This window comes from Triplophysa rosa, linkage group LG23 (assembly GCF_024868665.1).
Source record: "Triplophysa rosa linkage group LG23, Trosa_1v2, whole genome shotgun sequence".
NCBI classification, from domain to species: Eukaryota; Metazoa; Chordata; class Actinopteri; order Cypriniformes; family Nemacheilidae; genus Triplophysa; species Triplophysa rosa.
Window position 1 is genome coordinate 9,619,804 of NC_079912.1, and position 15,402 is coordinate 9,635,205.

At 37.1% G+C, this 15,402-nt stretch overlaps 1 protein-coding gene across 2 annotated transcripts; it reads left to right on the plus strand.

The window, feature by feature from the left end:
* The first annotated feature begins 479 nt into the window (after positions 1–479).
* lztfl1 (leucine zipper transcription factor-like 1) lies at positions 480–10,797 on the plus strand. 2 transcript variants are annotated; one of them, XM_057323368.1, is made up of 10 exons: positions 480–685; positions 1,682–1,806; positions 1,946–2,140; positions 6,207–6,264; positions 7,350–7,421; positions 7,577–7,642; positions 8,083–8,160; positions 9,089–9,265; positions 9,376–9,479; positions 9,582–10,797. In XM_057323368.1, the coding sequence occupies exons 1-10, from the start codon at positions 683–685 to the stop codon at positions 9,598–9,600; spliced, it is 897 nt and encodes a 298-aa protein (XP_057179351.1). In that variant the 5' UTR covers positions 480–682; the 3' UTR covers positions 9,601–10,797. The 2 variants fall into 2 exon arrangements, with proteins under 2 accessions (XP_057179351.1, XP_057179352.1); XM_057323369.1 differs by having other exon boundaries at positions 9,107–9,265.
* Positions 10,798–15,402: the final 4,605 nt, after the last annotated feature.

The window sequence follows — 15,402 nt, forward strand, 5'->3', positions numbered from 1 at the left end:
CCAAGGGAAAAGTAATTAAATTACAGTAACTAATTACTTAGTAACTAGTTACACCCAACACTGATCTTTTCTGTGGGACATAAACCTTTAATTTGTCAGAAGGCACTTGGTGGCCCAGAAACGAGTGAATAATCTAACTAGAAAAGAGAGATTTGTATAAACTAAATTGCGTAAACTGGCCAACCTAAAGTTCCTACTTCTTTTGTGTTGATTTAAAATGTTTATTTCCTGTAAAAACACTTTTATATTAAAAACATTTTAGTTGTTTTTAACGTGGATTTTTTAAAAATGTTTTTATTTACATGCTTATTTGCTACTTTATTGGGATATTTTGCACACAAATAAAACATACAAGTTTTAAATGAAAATCTAAAATAAAAATCTACATTTCACTGCCACCAACACAGGCGTTGACAGAGCGCCCTCTACTGACATTTGTCCAACTCGCTCTCTTGGTGCGCTTAATAGTGACGCAGTGACGCTGTTCCGTTTCCAAGCGCAACCAAAAGCATAACAGGACTGTCTTCTCGCTATCTTTACAAATTGTCCGGTTGTGAACATCATTCCCATCTGTTTTCTTTACAGTGCCTTCTGACAGTCCAGCCTTATGTAAACGTGGTATATTTCATTCTAGATTTTCAACTCGTCACGACAAAACTCTGCTCCGCATCATCCTTCTGCAATGGTAAGTAGCTTAGCCAGCTAACACTAACGTAGCTGATCTGATGGAAAACTGGAAAATGAATCAAGTGTGTTCCCACGAATAAAGCAGATTTTACGCATATCCTTTTTATGATCTATAAACTCTGTCTGATCACTAAAGTGTGTACATGACGATAGGGGGGAGAGTAAAAACTAGGCCAATAATAATATAATACCATTAATGCAGTGCAAGTCTGCTTGCGATTTCAATATTAAACAATACTAATTGAGTTTATTTGAAATGTATTTGCTACACGCAATATAGCATTATATAGCGTGATGTTAGGAAAGTCAATTGTATAGGAGCTTATGGGCTGGATCATACGGTAATATTACTGTATAATAGCATGGATGTAATTAATATTGTTGTAAATATGTTAAAAAGTGATACGTTTTCGGCTTTCATGCAAACGCTTTATTAGTCAGAGGCACAATGAAGTCAACATGAAACCATAGCCACCAACGTTACTTGACAAATTAAATATTTATCACGACGTCTTTTGGGAATTTCAGATAACTTTATATATGTATAAAGATCTATTAAACCACATATGAAAGTCAGAGTCAACTTGCTTGAATTATTAAGTTATTTCCAATAGCTCTTAGTTAAACGTTTTTCGCAATATGTATGTCGACCAGAAGAGGACGCCATTCCTCCTCAGTAAGTTTTCTGAAACTTAAATTTGCGTGTGAAGCTGTTTGTCATTTAGGGGCGGTTTCCCGGACAGGAATTAGTTTAAACCAGGACTAGGCCTTGGTTAAATTAGGATATTTAAGTCGTTTTTAAAAACCTTCGTTACAAAAAAACATTACTGGTGGGCATCTTGAGACAAAACAATCCCACTGATACATTTTAAGATATGTCAGTGCAAGTTGTTTTCGAATTAAGACACCTCTAACATTTAAATTAGTCTGGGACTAGGCTTAAGCCCTGTCCGGGAAACTGCCCCTTAATGTACAGTTCTGTTTTCCCTCAAAGGCTGACTTTGGTTTTAATGAGCACCATCAGAATGAGGCCATCAACTACATACATTTTGCCCGCTCTAAACGGGCACTGAGACTGAAGACCATCGACTCCTGTTTCCAAGACCTGAAGGACAGCAGGTAACATTCTACAGAAAGGGTCAAACATTTCCTTTATGCCATTTTAAGGTATCTCATGAAACAGGAAGTAAAGCAAACATTAGATTTAAATGTTCTTTCTGGCCTTCATGGTGTCTGGTGTCTTCCCCCCATGTGAAAGGCTTATGGAGGAAACGTACACGGTGGACGAGGTGTCTGACATGCTGAATGGGCTGCAGATTCTAGTGCGTGGAGAAGTGGAGATGGAACTCATAAACACGGCTCACACTAACGTGCTGCTTCTGCGACAACTGTTTTCCCAAGCAGAGAAGTTCTACCTGAGACTGCAGACCGACATCTCTGAGCTGGAGAACAGGTGAGGGCTTCATCAGGAAAACATAAAAGGATTGAAATGTTAAAAAGTCGACAATACTGAAACCTTAGATTCAGTTTACCCCTGGTATTAAAGGAACAGTCATCCCCATAAATGCAACCATGTTATTGCTTTATTGTATATTAGGTGAGCAGGTGGTCCTTTGGTGACGTCATGACAAGAACACGATACTAGTGATCACGTGCGTTTGTTTATTTGTAGCGCTGTCAAACGATTCATTGTGATTAATTACATCCAGAATAAAAGTTTGTGTTTACACAATACATGTCTGTGTACTGTTAATATTTGTATTTATAAACACACACATACATGCATATATTGAAGAAAGATATAAAATATACAAATTCATACAAAATGTATGTAATTTAAATTATTAGTAAATAAAAATAAATACATACACCTAAATATGTATGTGTATGTGTGTGTAAATACAAAATTAATATGCACAGTAAACAGACATATATTATGTAAACATAAACTTTTATTCTGGATACGTTTGACAGTCATATTTATTTGTTTAGGTCACAACATGCATCCTTGGCTCCACGACAGGTGTTTACACTGGCATAAATGCGCTCCTGAAAGCAAGGAATATTATACTAATGAAAATGAATAGCGGTTATAAAGGATTGTGGGAGAATTGAATATCAGACATGCAGAAAGTTTCAGACAGCTATAGCATTCAATTATTCTGTCTGAGACTGCCGTCTAAAGAAGATAAAGAACATATACTGCAAGGGAGACCAGGAAAGCTGAAATGGATCCATCAGGGAGAAGAGGAGAGAAAAGGTTTAGTCAATGGAGTTCTACTAGAAACCGCCCATTGATGTGTGAGAAGTGATAAAAAAGCTGAGAGGAAGAGGGATTTCACTGGATTTGATAAACAGGTACGGTGGAAAGTAAGTTTATTGGGTTGAAAAGTTTCCATGGGCCACTGTGGACTGACTTTAGAGAGCTAGAGGAAGCTAGGGTTCACTGAATCTCAAGGTGTTGCTTATATTTGGTGGATTGAACCGGGCTGAAAAAAATCTGCTTGCAACTGCATACTGATGAATCAGATCTGGAGGAAACGGAAGGACAGAGAGAAGAACGTCAACAACCTGACCACGTCTGGTTAGAACAGGTGGATACTAGTTCGGTATGTAAGGTATAATGTACAGGCAGCCGGTTGTTATCGCAGAAGTTTCGCGAAAACAGCCGGCTGCTGGTACATTATCCCGCTTATTACACGGCTACTTGCCACATGAGAAAAAAACTGGACATAAAATGTGCATTTGAAATATTTTATTAGCTCATTTTTACCGAATGCAGACCTTCCGCGAGGAAAAGCCGTTTAGTTTCGGTTTTAAAGTAAGAAACGACGTTCAAACGTCACGAACAGGCAAATTGGTTTAATCGTTTGTAAATATAATGTCATATATGTTATTAAAAGACATATTTATAATAAATTTTTGTGTAATATTAAACTGCCCTTTTCAAAATGATTTGCAGCATCCGGGTTACATGGTGTTATTAGTTTTGAGCGCAACCCTTGGAATGTCACGACTGGCCAATCAGAATCAAGCAGTCAAATGAGCCGTGTAATAACTGGGAATAACGAACCTGCAAATGTCAGGACTGGCCAATCAGAATCAAGCATTTCGACGAGCCGTGTAATAATACTAAATTAAAGATTTCCACTGGTATACAGTCACCGAATGCAGAAATCAGTTGATCAGTAACTGGTGCAATTGTGCAAGTTGTGTGCAATTGACTGTGTTTGTAATGCGTTGTTGTAAACATCAGATAATAATTTTGAAGAACTCGTGATGAGGAACTTGAGGCAGAATGGTTAATTTCACTCATGACCTCAAACATCATCTGTCACTAATGTGACCCATGCCCTCCGCTTTACCGTCGAAGCCACATCCTTCCTACAGCTCGGCTCGGGCCTTGCTCTGGAAGGTCACCTGAATGTCACACTTTCACTTTTCACTCACACAGCAGGCAGGTTTCTTTGTTGACGTTGAAGTCATGTGAAAATCGAGCAGGTAACTTTAACCTTTGCAAATCTGCGGTGGGCTTGAGAGGTTTATCGTGCACAACTTTTAGCCTACTGTATACGGTTTTGAGTCCTCAAACTAGTACATGACCCTGAAGCAATTGATTAATGTGTCATCAAGTTACGGAAACTTAAGATTTGTCTTTCAATACTAAGAATAGACGTTAAGCGTGTGATGTGAATTTTCAAAACAAAAATGTGGAAATAAATTGGAGAAAAGATATATAAAGATAAAGCTAGCCAGATCTTAATATTACAGCTAATAGAACAAAGTTAAAGTAAAAGTTCACCCACAAATGAAAATTCTGTCATAATTTCCTCATCCACATGTCATTTCAAACTTGTATGACTTAATTTCTTCTGCAGACAAAAGAAAATATTTTAAAGAATGTTGGTAACCGAACAACATTGGCTCCCATTGACTTCCATTGTATGGACACAAAACCCCTGAGATATTTTCAAAATATCTTCTTTTGTAGATGCTTCACAGCAGAATGCTTGACTTTTGTTGCAGTAGATGCATTAGATTAAATGGCTCAAAGAGAACTTTAATTTGTTAACTTTTTTCCAAATTTTGCTTGACAGTCCCATTCCCCAGCCACATACATTGTGTGTTATAAAAATGCAAACATTCTTTATAATGTCTTCTTTTGCATTCTGCAGAAAAAACACAGGTTTCAAACAAAATAAGTAGATAATTTTTTAGAAAATAATTTTTCATTTTTTCATTTCACTGTCTCTTTTTTTCCCTTTTATAGCATACAAAGTGGTAAAACTTAATTTGACCTTTTATTCGGCAGTTGACTAAACGAAAAACAAAAAGAATCATAAACATAGATCAGAGAGAGCTGAGCAGCACAACTTTTGTAAACGCATGTTGCATTTGCAGTGTTGAATGTGTGCTTTTGCGGCTAAACCTGTTTCATCTTTCAACATACAGCTTCCTCAAACAGCTGTGTATGTCCCTCCCTCCTCACAACATTGTCCCTCCCTCATCACAACATTAGGGATGGGCTTCACACACGCACGCACACGCGCACGCACGCACACACACACACACAGGGAAAACACCCATATCCGCACATCCTATGCATGGGCAGCAACTTTATCAGACCACACGTGTAGCCAAGTGCCAGAGAGTTGTTTTGCCTACCACAAACTGTTTTCATAAGGAGAAGGAGGGGCTTTATTTTTCCTCTAAGAACAGTGTTTTTAAAGTCTCTGCCTTTGTTGACTCCACCTACCTGAGAGAATGAGAGCAGGTGCACCTGATTCTGTGCCAGTGTTACTTCTTTTGTGTGGCTTTGAGATACGGTTAAATGAAATTTTAAGAGTCAGATGTTGTAACTACATCTTTTACATTTTTTATTTGTCATGTATCTATAAGGGTGTCTTTGGCCCTTGCTAGATGTAAGGTCCTTGTTGCGTGTTTTATAAAACTGAGTGTTACATTTATTTATTTATTTAGCAGACATTTTTATCCAAAGCTAGGATAAAAGTTTACGCCTGCCATACTATTTCATGAAAAAAAGGAAAATTCTCTCATCTTTTACTCAACCTCTTGTCATTTCAAACCCGTATGACTTATTTCTACCGCAGAAGAAGATATTTTGAAGAATGATGGTAACCGAACAATGGCGGTACCCATTGACTTGCACTGGTTTTGTGTCCCCACCATAGAAGTGTATGGGTACCGCCATTGTTTGGTTAACAACATTCTTCAAAATATCTTCTTTTGTATTCTGGTGAAGAAAGAAAGTCATACAGGTTTGAAAAGACAAGAGGGTGAGTACATGATTACAACGTTTTCATTTTAGGAGTACTTTTTTCTTTTGTTTACGTTAACTTAATGTATTTTTAGTTTATGGTCATTGGTCATTTTCAAACCCCCTGTTAAAGGCCCTGAAATATACAATATAACTGTCATCTGTCATGTGTCGTCCACATTGAATATAAAATTCATTTCACATCCCACAGTTTCATTTCTGTTTTTGTTTTCTTTTTTAGAGAGTTACTGGAGCAAGTTGCTGAGTTTGAGAAGACTGATTTCAAACCCAACAGCAAGGTGAGATATCTGAGGATATTTATCTCTAATAGGCGTAGTCTGTGTTTGTTTTCAGCGTTTATGTTCATTTCATCTGCAGCCAGTGGAGAATTCACACATTTTGCAGGTTAAAGTGTGACTTTTACATGTTTAGTAGTGTTTCAGGTGTGCAGATATTCAGTTAGTGGTTAAATCAGTGGGGATGATTAGCAGAAGCTTGTGCATGTCTTCGGTCTCTGATGTTGTTTGTCAGAGTATAAGCAGAACTTCCTTTTTTGTTTAAGAACATATCTTGTGATGTTATCACTGTTTGGTGGTCATGAGGACTAAAAATCTGCTTTTAGGAAAAAAAAGACCTGTTATTATTTATTCAACCTCAACCTTCCATGAAGCACACAAATGTGAATGTCCAGATCATTCTCTTCCATATGATTAATGATTGAGTCTAAAAATATAATTAAAAGTGTATTAAAGGGGTCATATGACAGCTAAAATGAATATTATCATCTGTTTTAGATGTAATGCAATGTGTATTCAGGATTTAAGTTTAAAAACACTGTATTTTCCACATACCGTGCATGTTTGTATCTCCTCTTTGCCCCGCCTCTCTGAAACGCGCAGATTTTTCAAAGCTCATCGCTCTGAAAAGCGAGGTGTGCTATGATTGGCCAGTTCACCAGTGCGTAGTGATTGGTCGAATACTGCAAGCTTGTGACGGAAATGTACCGCCTCTTACCATATTTGGTACCTTACTTGCGTATACATTTGGGCGGTCTTAGTCAAATCATACCACAAACTGAAGTAGATTTGTGGGGGTGTGGTTACACGAGGTGTTTCAGGCAGGTCTGGGTGAGCATTCGCTTTTAGATAGAATGCATCTTTTGTTCCCACACTTTAATTTTTGCAATTTTACGTGTCTAATACATGCATGGACAACATATAACACACCAAAGACACAGAAAAACACGTATTCGTGCCATATGACCCCTTTAAGATCTCTGAGTATTCTGAAACTGTACAGTAGCTTTGAATGAGAACCTCATAAAAGCTTTTTTTATATCTTGTCATGGCAAGAGACCATTAACACCTGTCCTATGTGCCTTCAGGTAAATCAGGAGTCCAGTAAGCCAAAATTAGCTCCACTAAATGAAGGCGGTGTGTCTGAACTGCTCCAGAAGGTAAGACAAACTTTATATTAACATAGCAAAGCTCTAAAGATTTGTGAAATAATCTAGAATCTGTAATGATCCATTGGAAACATCTATGTACACATGCACATCATCGTCAATGACGATACTAACAGATATGCTCTTTGTTTACTTTTCGATTTCAGGAGATTTCCAGACTACAAGAAGAAAATGAAAAGTTGAAAGCTAGACTCAAAACATTGGAGTCTCAGGTAAAAAGAAAAATCATAAAAGTTAAAAAACATTCAGTGGTCTCAAAGTATTTGGATATGTAAATAAAAAAATATGTAAATTTTGGCCGATAACCGATAATTCTTTAACATTGGAATCCGATAACCGATATATTTGCCGATGGCAAATAGGCTATAATATATCGGCCTAAAGTTTATTATCGGCCAATACCGATAACATTAAAAATGACCGTTTATCGACCGATCCCGATATGGCCGATAATTTATCATGCATCCCTACACTGAACCACATATCCATTGTGTTTGTTCAATATTTCTTATCAAAGAAGTTCTGCTTGGTTTTATATTTTATTATCCAATGCCTCGACTTTCACATATTTTTAGGGTGAAAAGATGGTTTTGGTGGCCACATTATGGTGGAGAATTATTATTATTTCATAATTTCAGCTGTTGTTTTCTAGGCCATGAGTGCTCTAGACAACAAATCCAGAGCAGAAAGAGCCTTGAGAGACCTTCAGAGGAACCAAGGAGATCAGCAGGTAAAACTAGACTCTCTATTATGGACCTAAATAGGGATGTCCCGAGTAATGCTGCTGCTACAATAAGCTGAAACTGATTTAAGGCCATTGCACATTGAGTCCGAAATTTGTGTCCGAAATTTTTGCACGTTAAAAAATAAATACGACCTCATGTTATGTCATTCACATTTACACACGGTCTCTGATATTTTAGTCCGTCATAAAAAATTCGGACTGGGTTCGATTTTCTGCGTTTTTCGCATTCGTAGCAAGCATTTTGAGAGGCGTTTTGACGATTCAGAGACACCGTACAAATGAGCGCCAAATACGAAAAAACGCATACGAAAATTTCGGACTGTATGTGCAAAGACCTTTAGACTGAGATGTTAATGTTTAGTGCACAACACTAGTTTTACTATAAAGCTGCAATTGTTCTGTTCAGTGTTAAATGAAAATTTGTTTGTTTACCAAAAAATATATAGAAACTGAGGAAAATAACTTAATTTATTGCTGAGCTTTGCAGTTGTCAAGCATATAAATTGGATTGATTTAAATAACAATAGAGTACCTGAAGTATATACTTAACTATAGAAAAATAAAATATAAATAAAATAAAAAATGATTCGGATTGTATCAGGTGTGCGAAAAACTTCAAAATCAATGGTTTGTTTGTGCTTGTGCTTTGTATTTTGATTTGAGCTTTTGTTGATCAACCTGCTGGCTTCTTGCTTTAGCCAGTATAAATCATCATATTTTGTTCATGAAGTTGTGTTTGATCATTTTTGTTATTTATTTGGCTTCATGGAAACATGGTACGTGCTGTTTATTTGCCATTTATGCTTATTTTATAATCTGTTACTTACAGTATTGCACACCCCCCTTTATTTATATACAGTACAGTCTACAGTATAATAATAGACATTTACAGGTTCTTCTTGTCCTTTGACAGTCTGTGATGGTCGCTCAGGAGATTGCTAATCTAGAAGGCACAGTAGCGGCAATGCAGTCTGACTTTGAGAAGACCTTAAATGCCAACATGGCCTCTCAGAAGGACCTGCAGGACAACCTGGTGTCTGCTAAACACGACCTGCTGCGAATCCAGGAGCAACTAGCCTTAGCTGAGAAGGTGATTACAATAATCACATTATAAATTTGCTATTTAAAGGGACAGTTCACCTAAAGTTCTCTAAAATGCTGTCATTGTTTACTCGCCCATGTTGTTTTTTACTTGTTTAGGAACTGGAGAAAAAATTCCAGCAGACCGCTGCCTACCGTAACATGAAAGAGATTCTCACTAAAAAGAACGAACAGATTAAGGATCTAAGAAAAAGATTACAAAGGTACACTTGAAATTCGCATGTAATGACCACCAAACTGAATTTCAAATGATGTTATGAAATTTCCATCCATGTTTGTATTTTTGTGTTATGTTCTTTCCTCAGATATGAATCGGATGAGTGAACGTGCAGACTACAGGACACAAATGCAGCGGGACTTTTAATGGACTTTTAATGGATATTACAGGAAGTGAGCCTGTGACGCTACACATTTCAAAAGGCAAAGAACCAAAGTATGAGAAATAAAAAAGACGAGGGATTTTCCACCAACTTTCCATGTAATTCCTCATCAGCAAGATCAACACTACTAGATCGGCTTCATATATTGTGGTTTAGAAACATTAATCTGACATGCACATAACACTACAAATTGTGTAGTTATTTCTCACTGCTGTGTGTCGTTCTGTGTGTGAAGCCTGTTACCTGAGAGCAAGGATTGATTTAAATTCGTACATCCTTAAAACAAAAAAATCTTATTTCAGGGTACCATAGACTTTTGTATTTGTTTCAAGTCACAAATAATATTTCTTAAATTTTCTTTTTATATACATTAATCTTTAACATTGGATTGTAAATTGGCAACACTTTCTATAAAGCCTGTAAAGGTAATGCACTTATAATGCGTCATAAGTGCAGTTACAAAACATTGTAATACATTTACTGTATACGAGTATTCATATAGTATAATGTACTGTGGTGTAATGCAAATAAAGTTAAGTATGCACCACAATATGATTAAAATGCATTAATCGAAGCTTTTAACCACCTACTATATATGGAAAGTGTTACTAAAATGCTTTTTTGTTTTATAACATTTTTTCCATGACTATGTGTACTGTAGTTATTTATATTGAGAGAATTTTCTTCACCCGTTCTGGTTGACACCAGTTCACATCTTTGATCATCATCCTTTAATTTGTCTTATTTGACTTTTAATGTTTTAAAATAAGTCTGAATGTCACATACATTACAACACTAACTACAGGACAATTTCAATGCATTCAGCACAGCAGTGGAAGCACCGGTGCTTTATAATGTTTCTTGTATTGCACATTCATTGTATATTTATATGCTGTCCACAGTATATTTTTGTAAGATTTGTGTCCTTTGACCTTTATTTCTTCAATCAGAAAGGCCTACTTAAACAGCTGTGTAGGTGTAAGCTCTACCTGTGGTCGGAGTCTTGTATTTTGTGTTACCTTTCTAGCGATGTCGTATGGAAAATATAGTGGTTCACATGAGCTTACTGTCTGTTTTTGCAGCACTCTTGGTCTGATTTATGCACATTTGATATTTTAATTAAATGCTGCTAACAACTGTGTACTAGGAGTTGATCTAGTTGTATTTTATTTAATTACACACAATTCCCCTCATTAATGTGCATAAACTAATGGGGGGGAACACGGGAGAATGTTAGTATTGTTTTAAACTGGTCTTGATGCGTGACGGACACTTTAATTTTACATGTGTATTTGCATAGATTTTGTCTGATTTAAAGAAACAAAACTACACAAGCCCAATGCTTCTATTTTTTAAAAGTGAGCTCATGTCAGATTTAAAAGAAATTTGTACACATCACGCAGAACTCTTCATTTTGATATCATGACACTTTCAATACACTTTCAACAACAAAAACACTGTAAGGTCACAAAGCTCAACGTAATCGGTTATATAAGCTTGGTGAAATAAAGTATTGAGTGGTAAGCCCCTTAGAATGTTTATAGTGAAACTCGCAAAGCCACTGTCTGCCTTATAGTAACCTAGAGTTGTCACTTACGATGTGTGTGTCTGTTTGTATGCTTGGATGAGCAGTGGCTTGTTTAAAAATAATAAAATAAATGAAAATGTAGCTTTTACTAAAATGACCTGACAAAAGTCTTCCATACTTTAACCGACTGCAAACAGATACTGAAACTTGACTGTTACGGCAGTCAGCATCTCGTGCAGCCATCCACAATCCTGACCGTCATGTCACTTGTGAAACCTGAAACTTCTAAGGTAAGAGTTGTGCACACGTTTCCATATTTAGAAAGTTCAGTGCACACACTACAGTGGCATTGCTCAGTATATAATTCTGAACATTTGCTATATCATTATTACATCAGAAACAAATGAAAAAACAAATCTCAGCAGACAGGAAGTGGTTTGTGACTGCCATGCACTTGTAGTCAGAAGTTCCAATAAACAACGCTATGGTATTTTACTGTACTCGTGTGATTGTTCGGCTGCCGCTAAAAGACCCTAGAAGTCAACAGGGATTTTCACAGTCACCAACATCCTCTCAGTTTTAGTCATACATGCATACAGTGGCTTACAGAGAGCATGGGGACGCTGTCATGACAAACATGTTTTATTATTTATATTTTTAGATGTGTGGCATAGGCCTACTGTGGGGTTTAGGTATATAAATGTTAAAGGGGTCATATGGCGCGAATACGTGTTTTTCTGTGTCTTTGGTGTGTTATAAGTTGCCCATGCATGTATTAGACATGTAAAATTGCAAAAAATTTAAGTGTGGGAACAAAAGATGCATTCTATCTAAAAGTGAATGCTCACCCAGACCTGCCTGAAATGCCTCGTGTAACCACACCCCCACAAATCTACGTCAGTTCGTGGTATGATTTGACTAAGACCGCCCAAATGTATACGCAAGTAAGGTGGGCGTACCTGTCAGTACAATTGCTTTGGAACCTGATGTACCAAATATGGTAAGAGGCGTTACATTTCTGTCACACGCTTGCAGTATTCGACCAATCACTACGCACTGGTTAACTGGCCAATCATAGCACACCTCGCTTTTCAGAGCGATGAGCTTTGTAAAAAATCCACGTGTTTCAGAGAGGCGGGGCAAAGAGGAGATACAAACATGCACGGAAACTACAGCGTTTGCCCATTGCATTACATCTAAAACAAACAATAATATTTGTTTTAGCCGTGTCATATGACCCCTTTAAAAACATCTCTTCTGTAGAACAGAACATCTTGTAAACTCTAAGGCAGGGTAACCGCTCTTACTGTCAGTCATATGCTAACTTGTTACGTTGTGTATTGGTTACAGGAGCAATGTGGAGATTTTAGCGGCGTCTAGCGGCGAGGTTGTGAATTGCAACCAACGGCTCACTCCACCCCTCCCTTTTAAAGCACTACGGTGGCTCTCACAGGACAAAGATGCTGTGGCGTTTTCGCTTCTGTGCCGAAGGAGATAACATATTTACGAAACACGTTCTGTAGAGCAGTTTGTCCGTTTAGGGCTACTGTAGAAACAAAATGGGGAATTCCACGTCAGGGGACCCATGGTGTATATAGAGAGAAAATATTTAGGTTAACCATACGTGCCATTTTACGGGCCAGGATTTTGGGTGCTTCCACCGGAGGTCGCATTTCACACTTATAAATATTAATAAATTAATTTAGACAGATGATTTATACAATGACATTTGAAACTGAAAATGTGGAACTGAAGGTCATCAGTTCAAGACGACAGCCTTATTACTGATGATTAAGTGCACCTTTGAGCTATAAGTATATTTTCGTGATAGCAAAGCTCTCAAATGGCAAGTTCATAACACTGTATCATTGTAACATGTTTGTTTCCTTACATTTATAATAGATTGTCATTTGATCTGACTTTTGGGTCATTCCAAGACAAGCTGTGTCTTCTGCAGCAGACCTGTTGGAGTAGAAGGCAACTTGTGAACAACTAATCTTAATTTTCATTAGTCAGGTTTTTAAACGGTCGTGAGAGACAGTTTTACAGTTTCACCTCTGATCGTTTGTGGTTATCCCCTGTGTCTATCAGATCTCGCTCTCATACCAGGTCTTGTATTTGAATGAGTCAGTTTCTGTATTCCATGTGGCTGGGTTTTCAGTTGAACTACAATGAATGACATGTGGCATAACGACACAGATTAGTTTTTCTCACGAAACCTTAGCCTTGATTCTGACTTTACTAGTTGAGCAGAGTATTGAGCACAAACTATTGACCTGATCAAACACACTCAAAGTCAAAGATGCTTAAATGGAGGCGGTGTGACGAAAATTGTTCGTTTGACAAATTTTTATCATCCTTTGTAACATTTTGTCAGATTGCTCGTGATTTATTCTCACTTATTGCAGGTGATTCCGTTCTGTTTTGCAGATTAGCAATGCTGTCACCTTTGTTCGTGTCACATCCGGTGAGAATACTTTCCCATATACTCCACGCCGACCGGGTACCGGACACGGCCGTTTTATGTCTTACTGTGGTCTGAACTGAGAAAAGAAAACGATGTGGGTACGACACCTCACCATCACAACAGTGTGTCTGGTTCCTTCGCAGAAAAAAACAGCACTTTGTACCCAAGGGGTGAAACTGGTATTGAAACTTCTGAACGGTGTTGAGGGATGTTTTCAAATGTAAGACTTTCACACCAGGCGGACATTGTGTTAAAACATTTTCTTAAGAAAACAGCATAGACCACATTTATGTGTTGGTTTTTGTAAGCACTAGCGTCAAGTGTACAGAACTGTGTATGTTTCATCAGATGTAACCCAAGATGTGCTTCGAATGAATAAGTTAAAAATAATTTTAAAATAGTGAACAAATCTTCCACATTACGTCCATACATTTTTACTGTCAGATGAAGTTAAAAGTGGACATGCACATTTAAGGGACAGTTACAATGGTAGTCAATAATGCCCCAGAACTGTTTGCTTTCCTACATTCTTCAAAATATCTTCTTTTGTGTTCAACAGAACAAAGAAATTTATGAAGACATTTTTTCTAGTCAATGGTGGCCAAGAACTGTTTGGTTACAAGCATTCTTCCAAATATCTTTCTCTGTGTTCATCAGAACAAACAAATGTATACAGATTTGGAAAAACGTGAGGGTGAGTAAATGAAGACAGAATTTTCATTTTTGGGTGAACTGTTCCTTTAAGACTTACTGTAGTTCTGCAATCCACATCAACATGTCATACCAGTGACTCGTTTCCCAAGTCACATGGAACACAAACATTGAATTTGCCTTCAGGAGCTAGCATCTGGGAAGAGACAGCGCGTGTGAAATATACTTCACTTGCGATTGTGGAAAAATAAGGATCAAAAAGCTTGTCCACCTCTGTCTAAAGTTCAAAGTGGGATTTCCCTTATACAAAAATGAAGCAAAGTCCCAACATTCAAATGCGTTTTCTCTGAAAGTGTTTTTATATGTTGGGATTAAAATCAGAAATAGCTTTAAATGTAGCTATTATTCCAATATTAACATATTTCAGTTTGTGGGCAAAAAAGGGAACACGGTACAGATAGGTGCATTTTAATCCAGTTCATCTCTAGTTACCAAAATCCTACTTTGACATTTCTGGACATTGCCTTTGACATTTGATCTTTAACTGTTTTGTGATTTATTGTTACATATTTAGGATTAGTATAGTGAAATAACATTCCTGGCTTTTAGAGCTCTAAAGTCAAACTATGAGGGAAATTCTGGTGCATAACATGAGAGAGGAAGTTGTATACCATTTTTTTGTTTCATTTTCCCTTTTTAAATTTCATCTTTGATTCTTCTGTCTCTAAACATCCTGGCTCAAGTGTCTGTGTAAAATTACCAGATTACAATTTCAATACGTTCACCTTTCCCCCTAGAATCATTCATTTCATAGTATTCAAATCATAATTTGCATGCTTTTGCTGTTTAAATCGTCCTTTTATGCTCGACACTCATGCTAACCTGACAGAGAAATCAGAATCAACTTTTGAGTCATAGTAGGTATACCATACTAGCACACACATTTGTTTTCTCTGCCCTATAAAACATTTTCATTCAATGTATTTCAAGATGTAGAAGGTTCAGAGCCGTGTTTTTGGATGTCATAAGACATGTGATGCTATGGCAGGCGTGACTTTGTGGTCAGAGTGTAACTATTATAAAAAGGTGGAGACACTGGT

Bases quoted from the DNA above. Each gene is read 5' to 3' on its own strand.
- lztfl1 (XM_057323368.1), top strand. The intron at 1,807-1,945 runs GTAACATTCTAC...CCCATGTGAAAG, and splicing joins CAAGACCTGAAGGACAGCAG to GCTTATGGAGGAAACGTACA. The intron at 9,266-9,375 runs GTGATTACAATA...TTACTTGTTTAG, and splicing joins AACTAGCCTTAGCTGAGAAG to GAACTGGAGAAAAAATTCCA.